Genomic DNA, 26,710 nt, shown 5'->3' on the forward strand with positions numbered 1-26,710 from the left:
TAATAGCACAACACCAACTTGATGGCAGTAGCCAACTACTGTAGCTAACCTCTGTAACTCGTCAGCAAGCTAGCTAGCAAAGCCAAAGAGATTGCAAACAGGTTAACATGACTATTTTTCAAAATATGCTAATATAGGATTTATGAAGTGAGCAAACACGTTCCTAGGAACGTATTTCCTCCCATGTTTAATGACAAATGGTGCCTTTCGGTCCCAAAACACAAGTTTTCTGGATACTTGGTGAACTGCACTGTTGGTTAAGGTCTACATTGTTGTATTCGGCGCATGTGATTTGATATAATTTGATACTTGTGGGCAGAGTGCTGATGATCTCGCCCACTGTATGCTCTTTCGATAGCCTGATTGCGTCAGGACTGAGGAGAAATCAGCACACAATGCATCCAGTCTTTTCAATGCGATCTTTGTATTCTGATAGCAGAAATCGCATGTAAGTGCTAAGTGTAGACACAGCCTTGGTGAGCTGTAACCAAAACACCGTAAAATATATTCATACTGGCCCCAAGTTCTTATTATTGCTTGGTCCAAAATAGCAGGCATCCAAGTCCACAAAGTAATGGTTAGGGGATATGAAATCTAGATTGCCTAAGCACTTCTCAGAGAAATAACAAGATCTGAGGAAGCTTTGACCCAAATCCCTTCAAAGAAGTGTAAAACCCTCATATACAGTCTACACCATAAACCACATCAGCATCTGTGTCGGACCTATGGATGTAACAAATAATAACTACAGGACTTTTAATACATCTGACACCATGTGACGATAGACTGTTCCAGAAACAACAAGTAATACAAATATGATGAAGTGGCTTGACGAACAATAACACATTTTCAGTAACAAAACAAAGATAATACTGTTGACAGCCAGGTACACACAGCATTAGATCAGGTGTATTATTCATAGGGCTATCAGAGGAAATCAGTCAACTAACGTACATTTTGGGTAATAACCCGATTTATTTTGTCTGAAAGCGTTCAAAAATTCCCTGAAAACATTCAAAATACATCTATACAGCTAAAAACAACAATGTGATGTCAAAACTAGTTGACATTGAGGTTAAAGAAAGCTTAATCAATTTACCAGATTTATTTTAGACAAAATTAAGACGTCAATATTCTTATAATGGGTTTTGTATTAAAAACAAATCTACAGCTCAGTTTAAGCAAATTCTGAATTTGCAATTAATCACAACAAATCCTGCGATTACATTTTTCCATCCTTTGACAGCCTTAGTTATTTATTCAATTAATTTTCCATTATTGCTGCAGTGAATGATCAAATCAAAGAGACTGACTGAGAAAAGTAAAGCTTCCATAACCAACAAGGTTAATAATTATATTTTTTTCTAAATCACATTGTTTACTAGAAAATGTAACTTCAACTCAATGACATTTCAAAATGCTTGGTTTTACTGATGGACTGTATGCAGACTAGTTACAACAGAGTCAAACTGAATACATGCAAATCCATTCACGAGGACACAGTCATGACAACTACAAGAAGGGTCAATGTAGTGTAACGGTACAAACCATCTCTGACGCTGCAGCAAAAGGGGGAAAAGAGAGATGGAAACAGAAAACAGACAGAATTAAAGGCAGGAAGGAAAGGAAATAAAATACATTGCACTGAGTGGTATCTTAATGCCTCCCACAGGAACTACTTCAGCATGCAGGTAGCCTTGTGGTTAGAGCGTTGGGCCAGTAACCAGCAGGTAGCCTTGTGGTTAGAGCGTTGGGCTAGTAACCAGCAGGTAGCCTTGTGGTTAGAGCGTTGGGCCAGTAACCAGCAGGTAGCCTAGTGGTTAGAGCGTTGGGCAAGTAACCAGCAGGTAGCCTAGTGGTTAGAGCGTTGGGCCAGTAACCAGCAGGTAGCCTAGTGGTTAGAGCGTTGGGCCAGTAACCAGCAGGTAGCCTAGTGGTTAGAGCGTTGGGCCAGTAACCAGCAGGTAGCCTAGTGGTTAGAGCGTTGGGCCAGTAACCAGAAGGTAGCCTAGTGGTTAGAGCTTTGGGCCAGTAACCAGCAGGTAGCCTAGTGGTTAGAGCGTTGGGCAAGTAACCAGCAGGTAGCCTAGTGGTTAGAGCGTTGGGCCAGTAACCAGAAGGTAGCCTAGTGGTTAGAGCTTTGGGCCAGTAACCAGCAGGTAGCCTAGTGGTTAGAGCGTTGGGCCAGTAACCAGCAGGTAGCCTAGTGGTTAGAGCGTTGGGCCAGTAACCAGCAGGTAGCCTAGTGGTTAGAGCGTTGGGCCAGTAACCAACAGATAGCCTAGTGGTTAGAGCGTTGGGCCAGTAACCAACAGATAGCCTAGTGGTTAGAGCGTTGGGCCAGTAACCAGCAGGTAGACTAGTGGTTAGAGCGTTGGACCAGTAACCAGCAGGTAGCCTTGTGGTTAGAGCGTTGGGCCAGTAACCAGCAGGTAGCCTTGTGGTTAGAGCGTTGGGCCAGTAACCAGCAGGTAGCCTTGTGGTTAGAGCGTTGGGCCAGTAACCAGCAGGTAGCCTAGTGGTTAGAGCGTTGGGCCAGTAACCGAAAGGTTACTAGATCGAATCCCCGAGCTGACAGGCAGTTCCTAGGTTGTCATTGTAAATACAATTTGTTCTTAACTGACTTTCCTAGTTAAATAAAGATTAAACTTATTCATTATTATTTATTTTTTAATTGTTCGGGCTTCATTCAATCAGAAGCGCAGAAGATCAGCATTATAGTGTGATTGATATTTAAAAGCAAAGGCTTCCATGTTCACGGAGACTGTATTCACGGTAAACACTGATTATGTTGGTTCTATAGGAAGTTCCTTTACATTTTAACCGCACTACAAAGCAGTTCTTCCGCACTGCTCATTGAATCAAGCCCTTTATATCATGTACGGACAGAGAGAGAGAGGGATTATGTAAACGTTTGTAGATAGCAATTTGCAGCTGGATGCCAGAGCAAATTTGCATGTGTTAACTCTCTTTTTACCTTAACACTGAGACTTTATGTCCGAGTGTTGATTCTAGTGGGGTTAACACCAGTGGGATTGGTGAATAAACGTGTTGTCGTTACTTGACTGTGTTGATTTAATTTCCATGAACTCTCTCAGAGTGAAAAAGACAGGGTGGGCCCTTTTTAGAATGGTTTGTTTTAATAACAATGTTTCTGCGTGCACATTGATTAATTGATCTCATACTATACAAAGATAAATAACTTACAACTAATCCAATTTGTAGGGGGTTGGACTTATTGCATTCGTTACTATGATGGTTGTTCCAGTTAGATGGTTATGGTAGTCTTGTTTATCTTTCACCATAGCAGTCATTCTGAATGCAGGTTGTAGTTGATAACATATAAACAAATATTGGATATCCTCCCTCTGGCTGTATTATTAACCACTTCACCAACTACCGTATTGTGATTTGCAGGTATGATGTGCCTCATGAGACAACATTGTCACACCACAATATTGAGGATAACTAGGCCATAACTAAAGGCCTTATGAAATGTATTGTATACAGTGCCTTCAGAAAGTATTCACACCCCTCGACTTTTTCCAAATGTTGTTGTGTTACAGCCTGAATTTAAAATGTATTAAATGGGGATGTTTTGTCGATGGCCCACAGACAATACGCCATAATGTCAAAAGGGAATTATATATAAAAAAACATTTTTTTTACAAATGAATTACAAATGAAAAACTGAAATGTCTTGAGTGAGTAAGTATTCAACCCCATTGTTATAGCAAGCCTAAATAAGTTCAGGAGTACAAATGTGCTTAACAAGTCACACAAGTTGTATGGACTCACTCTGTGTGCAATAATAGTTTTTAACCAGATTTTTTTATGACTACCTCATCTCTGCACAAAACAATTATCTGTCAGGTCCCTCAGTCGAGCAGTGAATTTCAAAATGCAGATTAAACCACAAAGACCAGGGAGGTTTTTCAATGCCTCGCAAAGAAATGCACCTATTAGTAGAAGGGTAAAAAAAACTAAAAACCAATGAATATCCCTTCGAGCATAATAAAGTTGTTGTGACTCGTTTCAGGAAACTAGGCGTATATCGCTCATTAATACATCACAGGAGAGCCATTAAAAAACTTTTTTTGTGGGGGGAATGCTTTTGGAACATGCAAACTTTCATGTGCCTTAAAACCTTTTGTGACTTGGGGGCAGTATTTTAGTTTTTGGAAAAATAATGTTCCCGTAGTAAACGGGATATTTGGGTCAGGACAAGATGCTAGAATACCTCCAGGCTCTGATCAGGCCCTACACCCAAACAAGGGCACTGCGTTCATCCACCTCTGGCCTGCTCGCCTCCCTACCACTGAGGAAGTACAGTTCCCGCTCAGCCCAGGCAAAACTGTTCGCTGCTCTGGCCCCCCAATGGTGGAACAAACTCCCTCACGACGCCAGGACAGCGGAGTCAATCACCACCTTCCGGAGACACCTGAAACCCCACCTCTTTAAGGAATACCTAGGATAGGATAAGTAATCCTTCTCACCCCCCCCCCCCCTAAAAGATTTAGATGCACTATTGTAAAGTGGCTGTTCCACTGGATGTCATAAGGTGAATGCACCAATTTGTAAGTCGCTCTGGATAAGAGCGTCTGCTAAATGACTTAAATGTAATGTAAATGTAATATGCATATAATTGACATCTTTGGATAGAAAACACTCTATAGTTTCCAAAACTGCGAAAATATTTTCTGTGAGTATAACGAAACTGATGTTGCAGGCGAAAGCCTGAGAAAAATCCAATCCGGAAGTGCCTCATGTTTTGAAAGCGCTGCATTCCAATGCGTCCCTATTGACCAGTGGATGGGCTATCAACCAGATTACTTTTTCTCCGTATTCCCCAAGGTGTCTACAGCATTGTGACGTAGTTTTACGCATTTATGTTGAAGAATACCCGTAAGCGGCTACATTGCGCAAGTGGTCACCTGATGCTCCCAGAGTGATTCTCACGTAAAATACAGAGGTAGCCATTATTCCAATCGGTCGTACTGAAAAACTAATTGTCCCGGTGGATATATTATCGAATAGATATTAGAAAAACACCTTGAGGATTGATTATAAACAACGTTTGCCATGTTTCTGTTGATATTATGGAGATAATTTGGAATATTTTCCTATTAACTATCTAACTACCCAACGTTTGTTGTCTTGATTATTCACATAATTCTTAGCTAAGTGGTTTAGTCATTGTGCGTTTCAATTGACATTGTACATTCTGGCTATCTACTCCGATTTCAGATCCCACTCACACGGAATAACTGATGAATTTACGAACCCTCAACAACTGTTGAATATGGCCGGTGTCAGTAAAAGTCGCACATTTTTGTAAAATGAAATTCTTGCCAGCGGCACAGTTACAGTCACCTACGCTCTAAATAACCAGCTCTGCTAGGGTGAGTAAAATTGTCAGAGTGCAGAGTTCCCTCATTTGTGTCTGGAAGTAGCTAGCCAACATTAGCCAGTTAGCTTGGGTGCTTGACTGCCGTTAAATGCCCGGATCAACCCTACTCCTCGGCTAGAGCGTCCAGTGTGCGCTCTGGCACTCCAGATTGAATTTACGAACACACCCGAAATTGTAAAATGTTTGGCTAGTCATTTGTCATGCTAACAAGCTAGCAAGAGGTTGCATAGAACAGCATCAACTTCCGGTAGACAGGCAACGCTCTAGTTCGCTCAACTGAAATGATACCGTTCATTTACAGTATGCTAAAATGAACTAATAGTATGTAGTATATACTCCTGACGCCATAGCCAGTATACACTTCCTCAAAAAGATTACTCAGAAATCTGTAATTTTTTAAATATTAGTTGTACAATTCTACATCCAAGTAAGATTTTTGGTGCAGTATTTTTCGATTAAAAAATGTGCATGAAAACGAGTCATCTCTCCTTGAATGACAACAAAGACTTTACAGAAGAATCCCTACTGTTGACCAATCACCGACGAAGTGGTATAGACTTCAGCTCTGAACATCGGCTTGCCTCCAGTCCAAACCGAACGTCACAAAACCTTGTCATAATATATGCATGAACTCCACTGAACTGTTTTGGCTGGGAACCATGAGGACGCCTTAAAAGCATCAACTTTAATAAAGTGTTAATTTAAGTCTGAATTTGCAACATCCATGGTGTTAGGAACCCAACAATCTAGGGTTTTTAGTTTGTCAACACTTTGAAAAGTGTTAGTTTAACACTATTTTGGTGGGCCACATATAATTTCTAAGAAAGTGTTACAATTCTGATGTCAAATTTGCTGTGCATGTTCCCAAAGTTTAATTCCATTTAAAATAAAGAGTTTGAAATATAAAAACAACCCCATGCTTCAGTTTTACAGTTAAATTCCTCCGACAACTCTGCCATCATAGGCACTTATGTAAAAGACGTGAGCTATGCAGTTCAAACTGTCATTGTATTTGTAATTTCAGACAAGCTGTGCTGCAACTTTAAATACAATTAAATCAAATATAATAATGACAGTTATAATCTAAGTATCTATTCATGCGCAGCAAGAAGCCCAACCTGCCTCTAAAAGAAGCCATATAATATTCATTGTTATAAGCATCTATAAAACCACAACTAACAGTTGTTGTTTGGTGTCCATGATGTGACAAATTATTGTTTTGCATCTGCAATCAGTGACAACTGATCATTTACATAGAGTTTGTTTCCATAAAACAATAGCTTTGAAAAAGCTAACATATAGAATATAATATTCCATTCAAGCCCTATAATCCAATGGCTGATGTTACAAAATAGCTATATCTCATAAAGATAAGAGTGAATGTGGATTACAAGATGACTGAAGTGCATTTTGAACACAGTGCTATTCTATGACAATGTTTTCAGCTGACTAACTGCAGTAATATGGATCGACGATTCAACATCTTGCTAAATATATTTTGCCTTAATGTTCACAATGTCAGACAAAGAAAATGAGGCCCATGGCCAATATTGAGCATCATAGTCAGGAAGGAAACAAAACAAAAACTTTGAGCCAAAATGCAACTATTATGAACAACTGAAGTTGGAAACATTTCTGGTATTTTTGAAATATTAATATTATATAAAACAAAAATGAGAGGGTAGGGGCCCACTCCCCTTACTAGGGTGGAGGTCTACTCGACAACACTTTATCATGTGGTGGTTCAACCGCTACTCTCTTACAAGTCCATTAAACAGGGCTTAAGATCATTCACAGACCTGCATCTCGTCCAGCCTGGACTGGATATCTGGTGGGAAGTCGGCTTGCCCACAGGTGAATGGATCAAAAGGTTCCGCTCCAAAAAGGTCTTTACCTGTGAGAGAGAGACAATATGTGAGATGCCACAACATAGTAGGAGTTTAAATCAATTTACATTGGTAACATTTATTTATTAAGTATATATAAAGATTATTCATGAAAGTTATTATAAAGTGTAACCTAAAATAAATTCTCGCTAATCACCAACGACCCCATGGTTTATGCCTTACTCTGTGTGTGGTTCAATTCTAACTCTCACTGTCATCCTTGAACTGTAAGGTAACCAGAGCAGTTCTCACTCGTGTCTGGAGGAGATGTTGTAGTGGGGGGAGGGGGTGTGCCGTTGCTTGCGGGAATTGGCACCAGGGGTGTGACAGCAGAGAAGGGAACCATGTCAAAAACGTCTGTGGACATCGGAGGTTTCAAGGAGATGCTGCCAGCCTGTGAGTGTAGAAGGTATTGGTTCATTCCAATGAGCAGTAGTACTCTGACCTACATTCTGAAGTCAGAGTTATGACTATGCATTTCAAGTCCGACTGTAGTCCTAAAGTAAAGAGAAATGAAATCAACTAACTGAGACTTAAGTCTTATTAAGCATACTTTATATGTATCTGCATTGCCTACTGTAGAAAATCAGCCAAAATGAACTATTGTTAATTAGAAGAAAGTGAACTAGAACTCAAGAAAGAAGGGTTGAAAGATAAAGCTAGTTGTACAGTACGCGAGGCCGCGGGATGCTGCACCCATCGGCAGGCTTTGGGAGGAGAGCAGACTTAGCCGGAGGAGGGGTTAGTAGGCCTGCCGAGAGGTTGGACTCGGGCGAGCTCATAGGGGTGAGTGTGACCGAGGAGATCTCGAGACACGAGAAGGACGTCAGATTGTGACACCAGAAGAGCGAGGAGGGTCTTGAGAGCATGTAGGCCTCGTTAGTAGAGTTTATGTGCAGCTGCTGTGAAAAGATCACATGCATACGATTTAGTGGAAGACTGAAAGTGGCTTGTTAGTTCACACACAGCATGACAGACATCTTACTCTGGGTAATATGGGTTACTTAGGGAAGTCTAGAGACTGGAAGGGCTGTCCATGCAGTTCTTACTGGTGGTACAGGAGCAATCATCAATTGCTCTTCCAGTTCCCAAAGCTGCTTCTTAAGCCCAGAATTTTCCGTTTCCAGTTCTTGAATCTGTGAAAAATAAGCATGCTCGTTTTAAAACTACCTACACCTGATATGGGAATTGCCTGTTAATATCAATATGATTAGTATGGAGTTGTACGATATCTTCAATCCCTATCCCATATAAAGGAGCAGTCACTTGTCCAACAGTTGAATCTTACTCTTTTCTGTAAGGTTCCTATCTGTTTCCGTGTCTCCACATCTTTCCCACCAGACTCGAGGAACTTCTTGTAGGCCAAGTCAAACGCCTGGCCAATAGTGAGTGTTACCTCCTCTGCCTGGAAGACAACAGCATCCTCCGTGACTTTTTTACAAAACTCAAATTCTTAATTTTAGAAGGTCAGTTTCTTTATTATTTACTAGGGGTTGATGACACGTATAGCTGGATCAACAACCGATGGTGTGGAACATGAACCCAAAACGTAAACTCAGTGTGTATTTTAACTCTCAGTGTGTATTTTAACTCTCAGTGTGTATTTTAACTCTCAGTGTGTATTTTAACTCTCAGTGTGTATTTAAACTCTCAGTGTGTATTTAAACTCTCAGTGTGTATTTTAACTCTCAGTGTGTATTTTAACTCTCAGTGTGTATTTTAACTCTCAGTGTGTATTTTAACTCTCAGTGTGTATTTTAACTCTCAGTGTGTATTTTAACTCTCAGTGTGTATTTTAACTCTCAGTGTGTATTTTAACTCTCAGTGTGTATTTTAACTCTCAGTGTGTATTTTAACTCTCAAAGTGTGTATTTTAACTCTCAGTGTGTATTTTAACTCTCAAAGTGTGTATTTTAACTCTCAGTGTGTATTTTAACTCTCAGTGTGTATTTTAACTCTCAGTGTGTATTTTAACTCTCAGTGTGTATTTTAACTCTCAGTGTGTATTTTAACTCTCAGTGTGTATTTTAACTCTCAGTGTGTATTTTAACTCTCAGTGTGTATTTTAACTCTCAAAGTGTGTATTTTAACTCTCAGTGTGTATTTTAACTCTCAAAGTGTGTATTTTAACTCTCAGTGTGTATTTTAACTCTCAAAGTGTGTATTTTAACTCTCAGTGTGTATTTTAACTCTCAAAGTGTGTATTTTAACTCTCAGTGTGTATTTTAACTCTCAAAGTGTGTATTTTAACTCTCAGTGTGTATTTTAACTCTCAAAGTGTGTATTTTAACTCTCAGTGTGTATTTTAACTCTCAGTGTGTATTTTAACTCACAAAGTGTGTATTTTAACTCTGTGTGTATTTTAACTCTGTGTGTATTTTAACTCTCAGTGTGTATTTTAACTCAGTGTGTATTTTAACTCTCAGTGTGTATTTTAACTCTCAGTGTGTATTTTAACTCTCAGTGTGTATTTTAACTCTCAGTGTGTATTTTAACTCTCAGTGTGTATTTTAACTCTCAAAGTGTGTATTTCTTACACATTTTTCACTGTCAAACACGTAGCAGAGGTGTTTGTTTGATTCGGAGTCTTTGCAGATGAAGGTGAATATCCTTTTATCCGTCTTGTCATCTGCACAGAAGGATATCCTATGCAACTGGCAGTTGTACTGGACATCCTGCAAAGAAAAAGAAACACTTCAGTTGGAGACTACACCTTCCTGATAACACTTCACGTTAATGCTTCCATTAATACGCATACAAAAAAAGAAAGTTGGAGCATTTATTTAAAATCCATGCCATGTTTAGTTGACTTACTTTTGTCTTGGGATCTAAGATCTTCACTCCGTAAATGGAGATTTGTAATTCCACTTTTTGTGTCTTCTGTCCCTCTGACTTCTTGATGTGCCTTTGAAACTACAAAGAGTAGAAACATTACATTAACAGTATAATGGTAATGTATGTATGACCAGTATAATGGTAATGTATGTATGACCAGTATAATGGTAATGTATGTATGAACAGTATAATGGGTAATGTATGTATGAACAGTATAATGGTAATGTATGTATGAACAGTATAATGGGTAATGTATGTATGAACAGTATAATGGGTAATGTATGTATGAACAGTATAATGGGTAATGTATGTATGAACAGTATAATGGTAATGTATGTATGAACAGTATAATGGTAATGTATGTATGAACAGTATAATGGTAATGTATGTATTAACAGTATAATGGGTAATGTATGTATGACCAGTATAATGGTAATGTATGTATGACCAGTATAATGGTAATGTATGTATGACCAGTATAAGGGTAATGTATGTATGACCAGTATAAGGGGTAATGTATGTATGAACAGTATAATGGTAATGTATGTATGAACAGTATAATGGTAATGTATGTATGACCAGTATAATGGTAATGTATGTATGACCAGTATAATGGTAATGTATGTATGAACAGTATAATGGGTAATGTATGTATGAACAGTATAATGGGTAATGTATGTATGACCAGTATAATGGTAATGTATGTATGAACAGTATAATGGGTAATGTATGTATGAACAGTATAATGGGTAATGTATGTATGAACAGTATAATGGGTAATGTATGTATGAACAGTATAATGGTAATGTATGTATGACCAGTATAATGGTAACGTATGTATGACCAGTATAATGGTAACGTATGTATGAACAGTATAATGGGTAATGTATGTATGAACAGTATAATGGGTAATGTATGTATGAACAGTATAATGGTAATGTATGTATGAACAGTATAATGGTAATGCATGTATTAACAGTATAATGGTAATGTATGTATTAACAGTATAATGGTAATTCGACTTGCCCTGACTCATTCGGAAATGTACAGTCTATTATTAAAGTCATATCACGCAATAATGATAACCGGTTAAGGACCCTATTTACCAAAAAAGGTTATCCAAAGTAGTTTAGAAAATGGCATTCTTCCAACACAGTGAAATTCTTTTTTGAATAAGGTTGAGTATCAATTATGTGATCTGAGCTTTTTTTTCTCCAGACTATGAACTAATTTTCTGAGTGCATTAATATTATTTTTGCTTATCCCCAAAACCCATTAACAAATTTAGGGTTACACACACTGCATATAAAGAAACCAGAGCCCTTTCAGGGACATATGGCGAGACAACAAAGAGAAAAGAAAGACTATAATCAGTGTCTGTCAAGTGTGGAGTTGGACAATTTCAAGAAGACGCCGAGCCCCCAAAGACTGTATTCAATGCTCTTACCTTGGTCTGACCTGAACTCCACACTTGAGATCCATTGAATCTTGTGTCAAGATTTTGATTATATGACTTAATTTTCCCTTTTTTATTTTTAAAAGGTAAGATTCAGAAAATAAAGGAGAAAAAAAAGAATATAACAAGATCAAAGGAGAGATGTGGCACATGACCGGGAGAGCTGTACTGATAGGCTCTGGCGGTGACCAATGATGACTCAGATATTTTGACCCATTCACTGAACAGCCTTACAGCAAAGTTAAGATAGGAGTGGATTGGTATGAAAACAAGTTTCCTCTTGAATGGCCCCACAATGGAAATGTTGGTAGAAGAAAACAGCAGAGAAGGTAACATGCAAAGAGCAGAGTGAGGCAGAACAAAGGAGACCAGTGTCAGCATAGCTGGCTGAACTCTCACTTTAGGAAAATCCATATTTCTAAACATACCAAAATGAGGTTAGCTACAAGCAGATATATTTTTAGTTGACTAGTAAATAATTATGATATCCATGCAATAAGTACATTTTTGGGTAAAAATTGGGTAAATTCCTGGGTATGCCGCATGCTTTTTCACACACCCTCAGATCTCAAAAACAGGGTAGAACTTGGAAGCTAATTGCTAATACTTTACCTGGAATTCTGTCTAGAATGTAAACACTATGGTTCAATATGTCTGAATTACAGTAAACCATCAAATCTTCATTTTTAGGGGATTAACATCTGGAAATAAAAACCAACCTAAATGTCTAAGCCGTTGCTGGTGGCCGTAGAGATGCCCAACCTGGAGTTCACATTCATGTCCAATCAGGTCTAATTTTTCGGAGACCCTCTTTATACTCGTCCTTAGGTGAAAAAGTTCTGAAATACAGCTTTAATTGAGGTTGCCAAGGAAACAAAGTCTATAGCTAACTTACCTTTAACTTTCTAACTGCTTCCTTAACAATCTCTGTGCCTTTCGGTTGGTCAACTTCTGTGTTTCCAAGAAACTAGAATAAAAAAGGGAAAATTAAAGTGCCAGTTTACTTTAGGCATAAAACTATACAGATTTATGATGCAATTATAACACTATACAACTGTTAAAGTTTCTATGAATCCCTCACAATGTAGTGTGTCAAAGAAACAAAAGAGTTATGTGGGAGGGTTTGCAGGACATTTTTTTCTCCAACAGATGGAGCCAAGGACCTTCAGACCAAAGCTTCATCTATCCATGGAAACAGTTGCTCTGCCAATATGGCTCATTTACATTTGTCATTTAGCAGACGCTGTTATCCAGAGCGATTTACAGTATAATGAGTGCATACATTTTCATACTTTTGTTTTCGGCTCGCCTGGTTAAGTTGAGTCTGGACATTCCTCTGCTAGGGCCTCCCATGTAAAGGCAACATGCTGTTTCAACATGATATGGAGTAACATCAAGGTTCTTCTATAAACATATGGCATGTTTGCTAAGATACATAATTCATCAACATAACATGATGTAACAGTTGTTTCAACATTCAAGTCATGGATATCAGTAGTTCTGCCCACACTTTACACTGGTCAATGAGTGTGCCCACTTCCTTCCTTCCTCATTTCATTCCAATACAGAACACAGTGGGTGAACAATGGACAAACGATGCCAAACATCTGCGCAAATTATGCCAAACATCTGCGCAAACGATGCCAGAAATCTGCGCAAACGATGCCAGAAATCTGCGCAAACGATGCCAGAAATCTGGACAAACAATGTACAAAAAAAGCCCCTTCACTCGCCTATCAATAGAACGCAAAGACGGATGGGCCCCAGCTTCAAATGGTGTAATCGTTTCACACTGCTGTAACAAATGGTGTCTGCACTCAAGGACATATATGAGCTCAGTCGGGTTATGCTAGTGGGATGCAGCGAATGACAGATGCGTTACATGGGACTGAGTGACTCATTCTTGACCCGATGCCTTCTGAGATCCATCACCTTGGGGAGTTCATTGGTACAGGTACAGTTCCCTGATGCACCTCACTCTCACCCACTGCCTTATGTAATGTTCCAGTCCACAGCGGCAGCAGATGTGGCAGTACTTTAGCCTTTTGCTTCACTTCAATGAGACATCTCTGGAGGCGCTGGATGCTCTCTGCCTCAAATAAGAGGGTAGTCTTTGGTTGAAGCACAGCAGAAAACAGCCCCGAGACAGGATACTTTGTTCCCAAGAGTTGGCTTTTAAGGTGTGTGCCGCATAAGAAAAGACAAAGAAGACTAAACAAATCCGTTGTTTAGTAACGGTCTGTTTCCAGTCCAAATCTACTGCTATGTTTGCAGTCAGTAAGGAAATGTTTCTAGGCTGCCTGTGTTTGTTTGTGCTCTTTGACTGTACTGCAGTCTGAAGCAGACACCTTGTTCAGAGATATGGAGAACTCAATAGGTTCATATTGAGTGTTTTTATTTTTATTTTGGACAAAGCCATAGTCAAAACCAGTGTGTAACAGAAAACAATCAGAGAATTTTTCCCAAGTAAACTTGATTTTTTCAAGGCCTACCCACAGTGCAAAAACTGGTTGAATAAACTGTTTCCACATAATTTCAACAAAAACAATTAAATGTGATGATATTGAATCAAGTTAAGAATCAATGTGAAAAACTGATTGGATTTCCAAAAAAGTAATCAACTAAAGGGAATTGGGTCTTTTTTTCACCCAACTTTTAAAGTAAATCCAATGACGTGGTGAATGTTTCTGTTGATTTCACGTTGAATTCACGTTAGTTGACAATTCAACCAAATGTAAATCAAAAATAGACACTGAAATTATGTATATGCCCACTGAATAGGTTCTATATGTATGGTGGCATATTCAACATCAATCTGCATCAGTGTAAGGTGAAACATGCTGAACATCAATCTGCATCAGTGTAAGGTGAAACATGCTGAACATCAATCTGCATCAGTGTAAGGTGAAACATGCTGAACATCAATCTGCATCAGTATTAGGTGGAACATGCTGAACATCAATCTGCATCAGTATTAGGTGGAACATGCTGAACATCAATCTGCATCAGTGTAAGGTGAAACATGCTGAACATCAATCTGCATCAGTATTAGGTGGAACATGCTGAACATCAATCTGCATCAGTGTTAAACATGCTGAACATCAATCTGAAACATGCTGAACATCAATCTGCATCAGTATTAGGTGAAACATGCTGAACATCAATCTGCATCAGTATTAGGTGAAACATGCTGAACATCAATCTGCATCAGTATTAGGTGGAACATGCTGAACATCAATCTGCATCAGTGTAAGGTGAAACATGCTGAACATCAATCTGCATCAGTGTAAGGTGAAACATGCTGAACATCAATCTGCATCAGTGTAAGGTGAAACATGCTGAACATCAATCTGCATCAGTATTAGGTGGAACATGCTGAACATCAATCTGCATCAGTGTAAGGTGAAACATGCTGAACATCAATCTGCATCAGTATTAGGTGGAACATGCTGAACATCAATCTGCATCAGTGTAAGGTGGAACATGCCGAACATCAATCTGCATCAGTATTAGGTGAAACATGCTGAACATCAATCTGCATCAGTATTAGGTGGAACATGCTGAACATCAATCTGCATCAGTATTAGGTAGAACATGCTGAACATCAATCTGCATCAGTGTAAGGTGAAACCTATTTTATATCTAACTTCCAGTCCTTTGTGAGGGAACATTATCTTGATTGCTGGAAAAGGGTTATTACCTTGGCATTGTAGGGTATGTAATGCTTTGCCAGCGCATCTGGAGTGTGCATCCAGGATTTATCTGAAAAGAGATATCACAGTGGGCTCTCATTGAAAATAGATGTGGTTAACATTCATAAATCACTATTTTCCTATTTTAAATAACAACAATATTAATATTAACAACAACAACTGGGCTTTTCAAGGACCTAAAGTCCCTTTACAATTGTAAAACATTTTTTAAAAGACAACCAGGAGTCAAAACAAAACTTCAGACTAAACAAAAACATGAAAAGGTTCTTTATTTTCTTATCATAAAAAAAAAAGAATGAATCAAGGGAATCTAAGAAACATTCAAACAAAAGTAACTTTAAACATCTTAAGGCTCGCCCACATCACACCGAATGTGGATCTAGTGTTCGTCGGCAGATCGTTCAGTACTCGGTTCGCAAATTATCTTCAGAGGTGTGTCTGAACCCTTAGGAAACGGCTAACTTAACTTAACATTATTGGAATTATATTGTAAAGGCAGTCGAAGAATACAAATATTTAAGATGATGATTCATTACTGGGGCTCAGTCTCCGAGCTCATAAATCTAAGATTTTCTCTTTAATTCCTAAAGGCTGGCGCATTGCAGTGACGTAAGTAACTGTTTGCCTCGTGACTCCTAACACTATTATTTCTTTGACATTGAGTACAAGACTAAACATTAAGGAAGTAATGAAATCCAAAGCGAGAATGGAATATATTATGCACTACCTTCCTTCAATCAGGGACTGATAGTCTTGTATGGTTCATTAATGTCACCCCCATTTCTCCACTACTTCTTCTCAATGAAGCTCAAAACAAATACACCTGACAATAACCTTGAAACACACCTGTAGAGCCTGGTCAATATAGAACCTTTCTCAACAAGCCTGGGATGTGAATTACAGTAACAATACCCTAACCATACCGGTAATTATACTAGGAACTATCCCATAGTCATACCAGTAACTATACCAGGAACTATCCCATAGCCATACCAGTAACTATCCCATAGCCATACCAGTAACTATCCCATAGCCATACCAGTAACTATACCAGGAACTATCCCATAGCCATACCAGTAACTATACCAGTAACTATCCCATAGCCATACCAGTAACTATACCAGGAACTATCCCATAGCCATACCAGTAACTATACCAGTAACTATCCCATAGCCATACCAGTAACTATACCAGGAACTATCCCATAGCCATACCAGTAACTATACCAGGAACTATCCCATAGCCATACCAGTAACTATCCCATAGCCATACCGGTAACTATACCAGTAACAATACCCTAGCCATACCGGTAACTATACCAGTAACAATACCCTAGCCATACCGGTAACTATACCAGGAACTATCCCATAGCCATACCAGTAACTATACCAGGAACTATCCCATAGCCATACCAGTAACTATACCATAGCCATACCAGTAACTATACCAGTAACTATCCCATAGCCATACCAGTAACTATACCAGTAACTATACCATAGCCATACCGGTAACTATACCAGGAACTATCCCATAGCCATACCAGTAACTATACCAGGAACTATCCCATAGCCATACCGGTAACTATACCAGGAACTATCCCATAGCCATACCAGTAACTATACCATAGCCATACCAGTAACTATATCAGTAACTATACCATAGCCATACAAGTAACTATACCGGTAACTATACCCTAGCCATACAAGAAACTATACCGGTAGCCATACCATGCCAGTAACTATACCATAGCCATAACTATACCAGTAACTGTACCATAGCCATACAAGTAACTATACCGGTAGCTATACCATAGCCATAACTATACCAGTAACTATACCATAGCCATACAAGTAACTATACCGGTAACTATACCAGTAACTATCCCATAGCCATACCGGTAACTATACCAGTAACTATCCCATAGCCATACCGGTAACTATACCAGTAACTATCCCATAGCCATACCGGTAACTATCCCATAGCCATACCGGTAACTATACCATAGCCATACCGGTAACTATACCATAGCCATACCAGTAACTATACCATAGCCATACCAGTAACTATACCATAGCCATACCAGTAACTATACCATAGCCATACAAGTAACTATACCAGTAACTATACCAGTAACAATACCCTAGCCATACCAGTAACTATACCATAGCCATACAAGTAACTATACCCTAGCCATACAAGAAACTATACCGGTAGCCATACCATGCCAGTAACTATACCATAGCCATAACTATACCAGTAACTGTACCATAGCCATACCGGTAACTATACCATAGCCATACAAGAAACTATACCGGTAGCCATACAAGAAACTATACCGGTAGCCATACCAGTAACTATACCGGTACCTATACCATAGCTGTAACTATACCAGTAACTATACCATAGCCATACCAGTAACTATACCGGTACCTATACCATAGCCATAACTATACCATAGCCATACCAGCCACTATACCAGTACCTATACCATACCAGTACCTATTGTTAGGAAAATTATGATTAAATGACTGAGCAAATCATTTTAAATGGAACTGTAACTAAGTAAACTTATACTCTGTTTTATTATATCTGATTAACAATATGAGTTCATAAGAAGGGATTGTGTGACACGGACAAGGAGTAATTAAAGTTAATGAACACCATTCCAACTAGGAAGAAAGGAATGGTCTGTGGATTAAGTAAACAGATAAGGTAGTTAACCTATGGTTGAACCGACCAAACTGAGCTCTGGGGTGTTTTAGATAAGACAGTGAGTGCATTCCTAGGTTTTCTGTTAATTAGAACTGTCAGCTAAGTGGTGATCGATAATGTTGAGGGGTCAAAAGTTAATTCAGTTGTGTGGCCTGTGTATGTGCTAGGGGGGTCAGAATGAACTTTTAAAGTTCCCTTTGTCCCGGTCGAGAGGAGAGGATTCTGTTAAGCAATGAAATGGCGCCATGTTATTGTATAGAAACTGTTGCTCGTGGTAACGTGGCAGCGCGCTCCGAGAATAAATTCTGTTACCTATTATTGAAAAGACTGGTCCCCGCCTATTTTATGTAAACAAGAATCTTAGAAAATTCTCATAAAATAGATTAAGGGAATTCAATTAATGAATACATATTGGTATAATTAAATTACAGTAACACTATACCAGTACCTATACCATAGCCACACCAGCCTCTATACCATAGCCACACCAGCCTCTATACCATAGCCACACCAGCCTCTATACCATAGCCACACCAGCCTCTATACCATAGCCACACCAGCCTCTATACCATAGCCACACCAGCCACTATACCATAGCCACACCAGCCACTATACCATAGCCACACCAGCCACTATACCATAGCCACACCAGCCACTATACCATAGCCACACCAGCCACTATACCATAGCCACACCAGCCACTATACCATAGCCACACCAGCCACTATACCATAGCCACACCAGCCACTATACCATAGCCACACCAGCCACTATACCATAGCCACACCAGCCACTATACCATAGCCACACCAGCCACTATACCATAGCCACACCAGCCTCTATACCATAGCCACACCAGCCACTATACCATAGCCACACCAGCCTCTATACCATAGCCACACCAGCCTCTATACCATAGCCACACCAGCCACTATACCATAGCCACACCAGCCACTATACCATAGCCACACCAGCCACTATACCATAGCCACACCAGCCTCTATACCATAGCCACACCAGCATCTATACCATAGCCACACCAGCATCTATACCATAGCCACACCAGTATCTAAACCATAGCCACACCAGCCACTATACCATAGCCACACCAGCCACTATATGAGCGAGGCAGATTACCCTGAGCCAATCTGCTTTCATGCATTCTTTTTGCGTGGCCAACAAGATTCATGAAGTTGCCGTAGTGTGTGTGTGTTTGTGTCATATCTAAAGCACCTTGTTGATTTTTCTCATCCTTGTAGGTTGAGTTCCATTAACTATACCGTTACCTATACCATAGCCATACCAGTACCTATACCATACCAGTATCTATACCATACCAGCCACTATACCATAGCCATACCGGTACCTATACCATACCAGTATCTATACCATACCAGTAACCATGACATAGCCATACCAGCCACTATACCATACCAGCCACTATACCATACCAGCCACTATACCATAGCCATACCAGTAACTATACCATACCAGCCACTATACCATAGCCATACCAGTACCTATACCATACCATACCAGCCACTATACCATAGCCATACCAGTACCTATACCATAGCCATACTAGCCACAACAGCCCTGACCAACACAGCTGTCCCATCTGCTAAGCACTAGCTCCCATCCCCACCATACTACTTAACATCAAAGAGTAAATGAGTGAGATAAAGCTCTTGGTGGTTCTCTCTTGATGGGAGATTTTGTACCCAGCCCCCCCTGGTAAGGAACTGTACATTCTAACTATGATGAATGGTGGTAGGTCCTGGACTCACTCCGGTGAAGGCAGGTAGCCCAGACAGTTGTGTGTCAGCACCCAATCTTGATTAATAGAGGCGGCCCCACCTTATATAAACGTTAAAAGGTGGACTGTAAAGTCACTAAAATAATGGACTGGCACCGGGGCATAAAATATTAGACGGCGTAAATAAAAAGTGGCATGGGCGTGAGGATGCATCTGAGAGACTGAAGGTCAGCTTGTGTGGCGCGTTTCCTCAGCAGTCTAACTCAGTGACAGCTTTAGGGTCACCTGTCATGTTGAAAGAGGTGCCTGATGGAGACTTCAGGGGGAAGATGCATCTCAGTGCTTCACTACTACTAAAGACAGACTGGTTCTGAACATATACACTACATAGCTTACATTTAATTAAGGGCTGTTCTTAGGCACAACACAGAGTGCCTGGATACAGCCCTTAGCCATGGTATATTGCCCATATACCACAAACCCCCCAAGTTACCTTATTGCTATTATAAACTGCTGACCAACGTAATTAGAGCAGTTAAAATAAATGTTTTGTCATACCAGTGGTATATGGTCTGACATACCACGGTTGTCAGCCAATCATCATTCAGGGCTTGAACACCCCGTTTATAACTGCCAATAAAGCGGAACACAAAGACATGATGCAAATAATACACATGTTTTCTTTCAAAACCATTTTTGTTGTGCTTTATTGAGTTTGCCTCCCACAGTGACACCAATGTCATAGTCCCAACAGTACAAACCAAACCCATTTCACACACCAGACACACTCAAACATATTTCAAAGTATTTGAAAGTTATCAAACAATACTAGAACATCAAAGCTGGTGCTTTGTGTGAACTTAGAACTCAGAACCACAGTTAGTAGTAAAGCCATCAGAAGTTCCAGACAGACCAAGTCCAAGTCTGAGCTCATTATCTCACCCATTCACTGTAATGAATTACACAGCTAATGTTCCCATGGGCCAGGCTGGACAGTAGCCAGCACCGGAACTGGGCCCTTACAGGAAAACAATGGCCAATTAATCTCACATTTGTCTAATTCAGAGTTTTGTTGGATCAATCAGTAGGCCCCGGAGGACTGAAGTCTAAAATACCTCCAGCAGTATTTAGATGTCCTTACTCCAGATATCCGTTTTAATTAAATGGAGTGGACGGACACAAATGGTTTATCATTAAGGGTAAAAGAAAATACAATGGATCCTCTCCAACAATCTCTTCCCGACACAATGCAATACAACGAGGGGAGTTTTCTTTGTTAATGCCAGTGAATAGGACTCCAGTGAATAGTGGGGACTGTTCTTGTGTTCCATAGCACTTAATATTTACAGCATTCATCACCTTTAGGGTAATGAGGAAACTGATGACAGTAAAGAATTTTGCCTAAACAGTCGATGATGGTTTCCCATTTTATGTTGCACCCATCTCAAGGCCGTTTTTAAATCATATTTTCAAGAAATGTTCAACCTTTATTGATGCTACAAGAGTGATGCCTTACACCTATCCCAAAAGGTTACTCCTCCTACTTCCAGAGGACAACTCAAAGGTCAAACTGACAAGAGCACCACTGCTAATTGCTCAATCAAATACAATGGTGATTGGTCGTGTACACAAAATGCTAATAACACCCAAATCCCCACAAATAAAATAAAGGAATTAAGAAATATAGAATTATTAGAACTAGCAAGGTTCAGAATAAAAGTATAAGTATAAACTCAGCAGAAAAATAAACATCCTCTCACTGTCAACTACATTTATTTTCAGCAAACTTAACATGTGTAAATATTTGTATGAACATAACAAGATTCAACAACAGACATAAACTGAACAAGTTCCACAGACATGTGACAAACAGAAATGGAACAATGTGTCCCTAAACAAAGGGGGGGTCAAAATAAAGTCACAGAACAGCGCAAACTGGCTCGAACCAGATTAGAAAAGAATGGGAGGCCCTGGTGCATAACTGAGCAAGAGGACAAGTACATTAGAGTGTCTAGTTTGATAAACAGAAGTCCTCAACTGGCAGCTTCATTAAATAGTACCCACAAAACACCAGTCTCAACGTCAACAGTGAAGAGGAGACTCCAGGTTGCTGGCTTTTTAGGCAGAGTTGCAAAGAAAAAGCCACATCTCAGACTGGCCAATAAAAATAAAAAATTTAAAATGGGCAAAAGAACAGACACTGGACAGAGGAACTTGCCTAGAAGGCCAGCATCCCGAAGTCGCCTCTTTACTGTTGACGTTGAGACAGGTGTTTTGCAGGTACTATCTAATGAAGCTGCCAGTTGAGGACTTGTGAGGCGTCTGTTTATCAAACTAACCCTAATGTACTTGTCCTCTTGCTCAGCTGTGCACCAGGGCATCCCGATCCTCTTTCTATTCTGGTTAGAGCCCGTTTGCCCTGTTCTGTGAAGGGAGGAGTACACTGCGTTGTACAAGATCTTCCGTTTCTTGGCAATTTCTCACATGGAATAGCCTTAATTTCTCAGAACAAGAATAGAATGACGAGTTTCAGAAGAAAGTCTTTGTTTCTTGTCATTTTGAGCCTGTAATCGAACCCACAAATGCTGATGCTCCAGATACTCAACTAGTCTAAAGATGGCCAGTTTTATTGCTACTTTCTACTTTAATCATATCAGTTTTCAGCTGTGCTGACATAATTGCAAAAGGGTCAATTAGCACCTTTAACACAGGAGTGATGATTGCTGATAATGGGCCTATGTAGATATTCCATAAAGAATCTGCAGTTTCCAGCTACAATAGTAATTTACAACATTGACAATGTCTACACTATTTCTGTTCAAGTTGATGTTATTTTAAATGAGCAAAAAAAAAAATGTGCTTTTCTTTCAAATACAAGGACATTTCTAAGTGACCACAAACTTTTGACCGTGGTAAAATATACAGTATGGAGGGAGTATATAATTAGAAAAGGTGTGTATGTCAGTAGTTAAATAGGATGAGCCTTGACTAGAATGCAGTACATAAACATATGAAGTGGATAAAACAGTATGTAGACATTTTTTTTAATGACCAGTGTTCATGGACTATGTATTGTACATAGGACAGCAGCAGTCTCTAATGCCTTGTAAGCTTAAACCTAGATGAGAGTACACTGTAGGTACGGTGATTGCAGAACAAATGCTTCGATAAGGTTGTTCAATGCAGTAAATTACCTCAAGTCAAAGCTGACAATGAGATTGCTTGGTATGCAAACTCTTCGTCACGTCAATGCATCTGTTTGCTGGGCAAAGCAGCCATGCAAGCAGTGGTTCACATCTACAGCTAGGGGAAATGTCATATGCTAGGTAACATTCACAAGTGTTAAAATGACATTAAGGCAGTGCCCTTTGCAGGAACCATTAGCAGAGAAATACTCATAAATCATTTCCCTGTCAAAGAGAATGCAGCTTTTCAGAAGACAGTAGCTATATAAATGATGACCCAAATATTTCACAGGAAACAGCTCTGTTTTTCTTTTGTATATAACCTCTGTATACCTGTAGATGAATGTCATTAATATACACTATGTTCCATATATGGAACTAACAGCAACAGGCCCTAAAGACATTTAGTACAATCTTCCATCCCCATTAAAATGCTAGTTGTCTATCATTGTTACAAGGCACATGTCCCTGTACTATTTGTCCAGCTGCCTCATTTGCCTGCTGGTCAGAGGAGTTAAGCTAAGTTCAGTTTAACACCTCTGATATGTTGTTTTACAGTTTGTCTGGATATGAGCTGCCAACATGGTCCAGATAAATTAAAAAGCCTTTTGTTACCTCTGAATCAAATTTTCCACATGAGTGAGTTCATCTGTTGATCTCCAAATTACAAAGAGAGGGCATTAAAAATGGATTTACAGTATCACCCTGGATTATCGCTAGTGTACATTTTTACATTTCAGCAGAAGCTCTTGTCCAGAGTGACTTACAGGAGCAATTGGGGTTAAGAGCCTTGTTCAAGGGCACAGACTTTTTTTTACCTAACACTCAAATTTTATTCATTGTTACTCATTGAACAAACTGAGATCAATTCCAGGATAGCATTTGGAATCAGGATCAAAATCACTCCATTCACAGTATCTACGATAAACATTTTTAAAAAGTGTGTTTTCTGACATGTTCGTTTTTTACGAGTTACACTTCGTACATTATTTACCCTTTCTATGGAAACATTCGTCTGTCTGTGCGCATGAGTGCGTATGCACTACATCCAAATACATTTTGTTGTGCACTGTTACAAGGATGTACAGTACTGTGTCTGTGATTATTGCCCTGTAAGACTGTACAGTATAGTGTCTGTCATTACTGCCCTGTAAGACAGTCCAGTACGGTGTCTGTCATTACTGCCCTGTCAGACTATACAGCACATCGTCGGATGTGGCAGGGCTTGAATACTATTACGGACTACAAAGGGAAACCCAGACGCGAGCTGCCCAGTGACGCGAGCCTACCAGGCAAGCAACACTGAAGCATGCACGAGAGCACCAGCTGTTATGGATGACTGTGTGATAACACTCTTGGTGGCCGATGTGAGAAAAACCTTTAAACAGGTCAATATTCGTAGCCATAAGTGTTTTGAAATCCTGGCCATGGCTCACACAGGACAAAAAAACGCGTCAACAGACGATGCAATCTCAAATCACACTCCACACTGCCCTTTCAGCCCTGGACAAAAGGAACACTTATGTGAGAATGCTGTTAATTGACTACAGCTCAGTGTTCAACACGATAGTGCCCATGAAGCTCATCACTAAGCTAAGGACACAGGGACTAAACTCCTCCCTCTGCAACTGGATCCTGGACTTCCTGACGGGCTGCCCCCAGGTGGTAAACCTTTTATGCCTGCCATGCTGATCCTCAACACTGGGACCCCTCAGGGGTGTGTACTTAGTCCCTCCTGTACTCCCTGTCCACCCATGACTTTGTGGCCAAACACGACTCCAACACCATCATTAAGTTTGCTGATGACACAACAGTGGTAGGCACAATCACCGACAACTATGATACAGCTAACAGGCAGGTGGTCAGAACTGTCAGTGTGGTGCCAGGAAAAGAACAACCTCTCCCTCAATGGGAGCGAGACAAAGGAGCTAATCGTGGACTACAGGAAAAGGAAGGGCTGAACAGGCCTCATTAACATCAATGGCGCTGTAGTGGAGCGGGTCGAGAGCTTCAAGTTCCTTGGTGTCCACATCACCAACGATCAATCATGGTCCAAACACACCAAGACAGTCATGACATTTTTTCCCCCTCAGGAGACTAAAAAGATTTGACATGGATCCCCAGCTCCTCAAAATGTTCTACAGCTGCACCATTGAAAGCATCCTGACCAGTTGCATCACCGGCTGGTATGGCAACTGCTCAGCATCTGACCGTAAAGCGCTAGAGGGTAGTGCGAATGGCTCAATACATCACTGGGGCCAAGTTTCCTGCAATCCAGAGAGCGGAGATGGGAGTATCTGTCCATAGAACCACTTTAAGCCGTACTCTCCATGGAGCCGGGCTTTACGGAAGAGATACAAGAAAAAAAGCCATTGCGTAAAGAAAAAAATAAGCAAGCACATTTGGGGTTCCACCGAAAGGCATTTGGGAGACTCCCCAAACATATGGAATGAGGTACTCTGGTCAGAGGAGACTAAATTGGAGTTTTTTGGCCATCAAGGAGAACGCTATGTCTGGAGCAAACCCAACTCTCTCATCACCCCGAGAATACCATCCCCACAGTGAAGCATGGTGGTGGCAGCATCCTGCCGAGGGGATGTTTTTCATCGACATGGGACAGAATTGAAGAAATGATGGATGGCGTTCCAGAGTCCAATGGTGACGAGCTTTACACCACTCCAACTGATGTTTGGCATTGAGCACGGTGATCTTAGGCTTGTGTGCAGCTGCTCAGCCATTCATGAAGCTCACAAACAGTTATTTTTTTATTTTACGAGGCAAGTCAGTTAAGAACAAATTCTTATTTTCAATGATGGCCTAGGACAGTGCGTTAACTGCCTTGTTCAGGGGAAGAACGACAGATTTGTACCTTGTCAGCTCAGGTATTCGAACTTGCAACCTTTCGGTTACTAGCCCAAAGCTCTAACCACTAGGCTACCCTGCCACACAGGGTAGCCTAGCTTATTGTGCTGACATTACTTCCAGCAGTAGTTTGGAACTTGGTAGTGAGTGTTGCAACTTCGCACACACAATATTTACGTGCTACGCACTTCAGCACTTGGTGGTCTCGTTCTGTGAGCTTGTGTGGCCTACCACTTCACGGCTGAGTCCACTAATTTGAAGGGGTGTCCACATACACTATATATACAAAAGTATATCAGACAAATGTTTTTGCTCAGCTTGTAGTCAGACCGACCAGACAAATAACTGGTGATTTGTTCTTCCCCTTGCAGAATGAGGAACAGTATTTTGTTTGTCCTCCTGATTTTTCAACCACATTTTGGCATCAGTCCAAATGAATAAATACAAGTTGGAGGAATGTGTAAGAAGTTAGAATAGTTTTTTCTAAAAAATGCAACAACTTTGCTCATATGCCACTAGAAATGTTAACGCTAATTCATCAATCTCAAAAGGAAGAAAAGTACCAGTGAAGAATCTGTGCTAAACCATTAAATCTCAACAGGCGGCTTTTAATAACCACACCAAATGTATACATTTGCAGTCGTGCTTCCCCTAAAGTACATTGAATTGAACTTGGCAAAACTACATAATTACTCATGTCTACACAAAAATAAATATAATCCTTAAAAAAAGAAACTACACAAGAGAGCATGATTTAGCCACTTAGGACCATTACAGTCTTTCAAAGAAATAGCTGTCATTTTTTTTAACGACAAGGCCTGGGTATAAACTACAGTCGGGAAGCGCACAATTTGGGCAGAGTGTGTTCTTATCAAATAGATGACTGTTGCTTTGC

At 40.0% G+C, this 26,710-nt stretch overlaps 1 protein-coding gene and 1 long non-coding RNA gene across 14 annotated transcripts in view; one reads left to right on the plus strand and one right to left on the minus strand.

Moving 5' to 3' along the window:
* The window catches only part of LOC118366717 (PTB domain-containing engulfment adapter protein 1-like), a 157,755-nt gene that overhangs the window by 1,112 nt on the left and 129,933 nt on the right, over positions 1 to 26,710 (minus strand). For 5 of the 6 annotated variants that reach the window (XM_052493062.1, XM_052493064.1, XM_052493066.1 and 2 more), the window contains 9 exons: positions 15,288 to 15,349; positions 12,483 to 12,554; positions 10,111 to 10,209; positions 9,834 to 9,971; positions 8,585 to 8,701; positions 8,346 to 8,432; positions 7,971 to 8,198; positions 7,549 to 7,690; positions 7,210 to 7,304 (listed from right to left, as the gene is read on the minus strand). In XM_052493062.1, coding sequence (XP_052349022.1) covers positions 7,210 to 7,304; positions 7,549 to 7,690; positions 7,971 to 8,198; positions 8,346 to 8,432; positions 8,585 to 8,701; positions 9,834 to 9,971; positions 10,111 to 10,209; positions 12,483 to 12,554; positions 15,288 to 15,349 — 1,040 coding nt within the window. The remainder of the gene's footprint in view (positions 1 to 7,209; positions 7,305 to 7,548; positions 7,691 to 7,970; positions 8,199 to 8,345; positions 8,433 to 8,584; positions 8,702 to 9,833; positions 9,972 to 10,110; positions 10,210 to 12,482; positions 12,555 to 15,287; positions 15,350 to 26,710) is intronic. The other variant, XM_052493067.1, reaches the window with a different exon arrangement.
* Positions 12,625 to 15,281, plus strand: LOC127914983 (uncharacterized). 8 transcript variants are annotated; one of them, XR_008089717.1, is made up of 3 exons: positions 12,625 to 14,565; positions 14,731 to 15,063; positions 15,101 to 15,281. It is a non-coding gene; the product is annotated as an uncharacterized LOC127914983 (long non-coding RNA). The 8 variants fall into 8 exon arrangements; XR_008089719.1 differs by having other exon boundaries at positions 14,731 to 14,915; positions 14,953 to 15,281; XR_008089722.1 differs by adding an exon at positions 14,566 to 14,602 and having other exon boundaries at positions 12,625 to 14,491; positions 14,805 to 15,281.

This window comes from Oncorhynchus keta, chromosome 34 (genome assembly GCF_023373465.1).
Source record: "Oncorhynchus keta strain PuntledgeMale-10-30-2019 chromosome 34, Oket_V2, whole genome shotgun sequence".
Taxonomy (NCBI): Eukaryota; Metazoa; Chordata; class Actinopteri; order Salmoniformes; family Salmonidae; genus Oncorhynchus; species Oncorhynchus keta.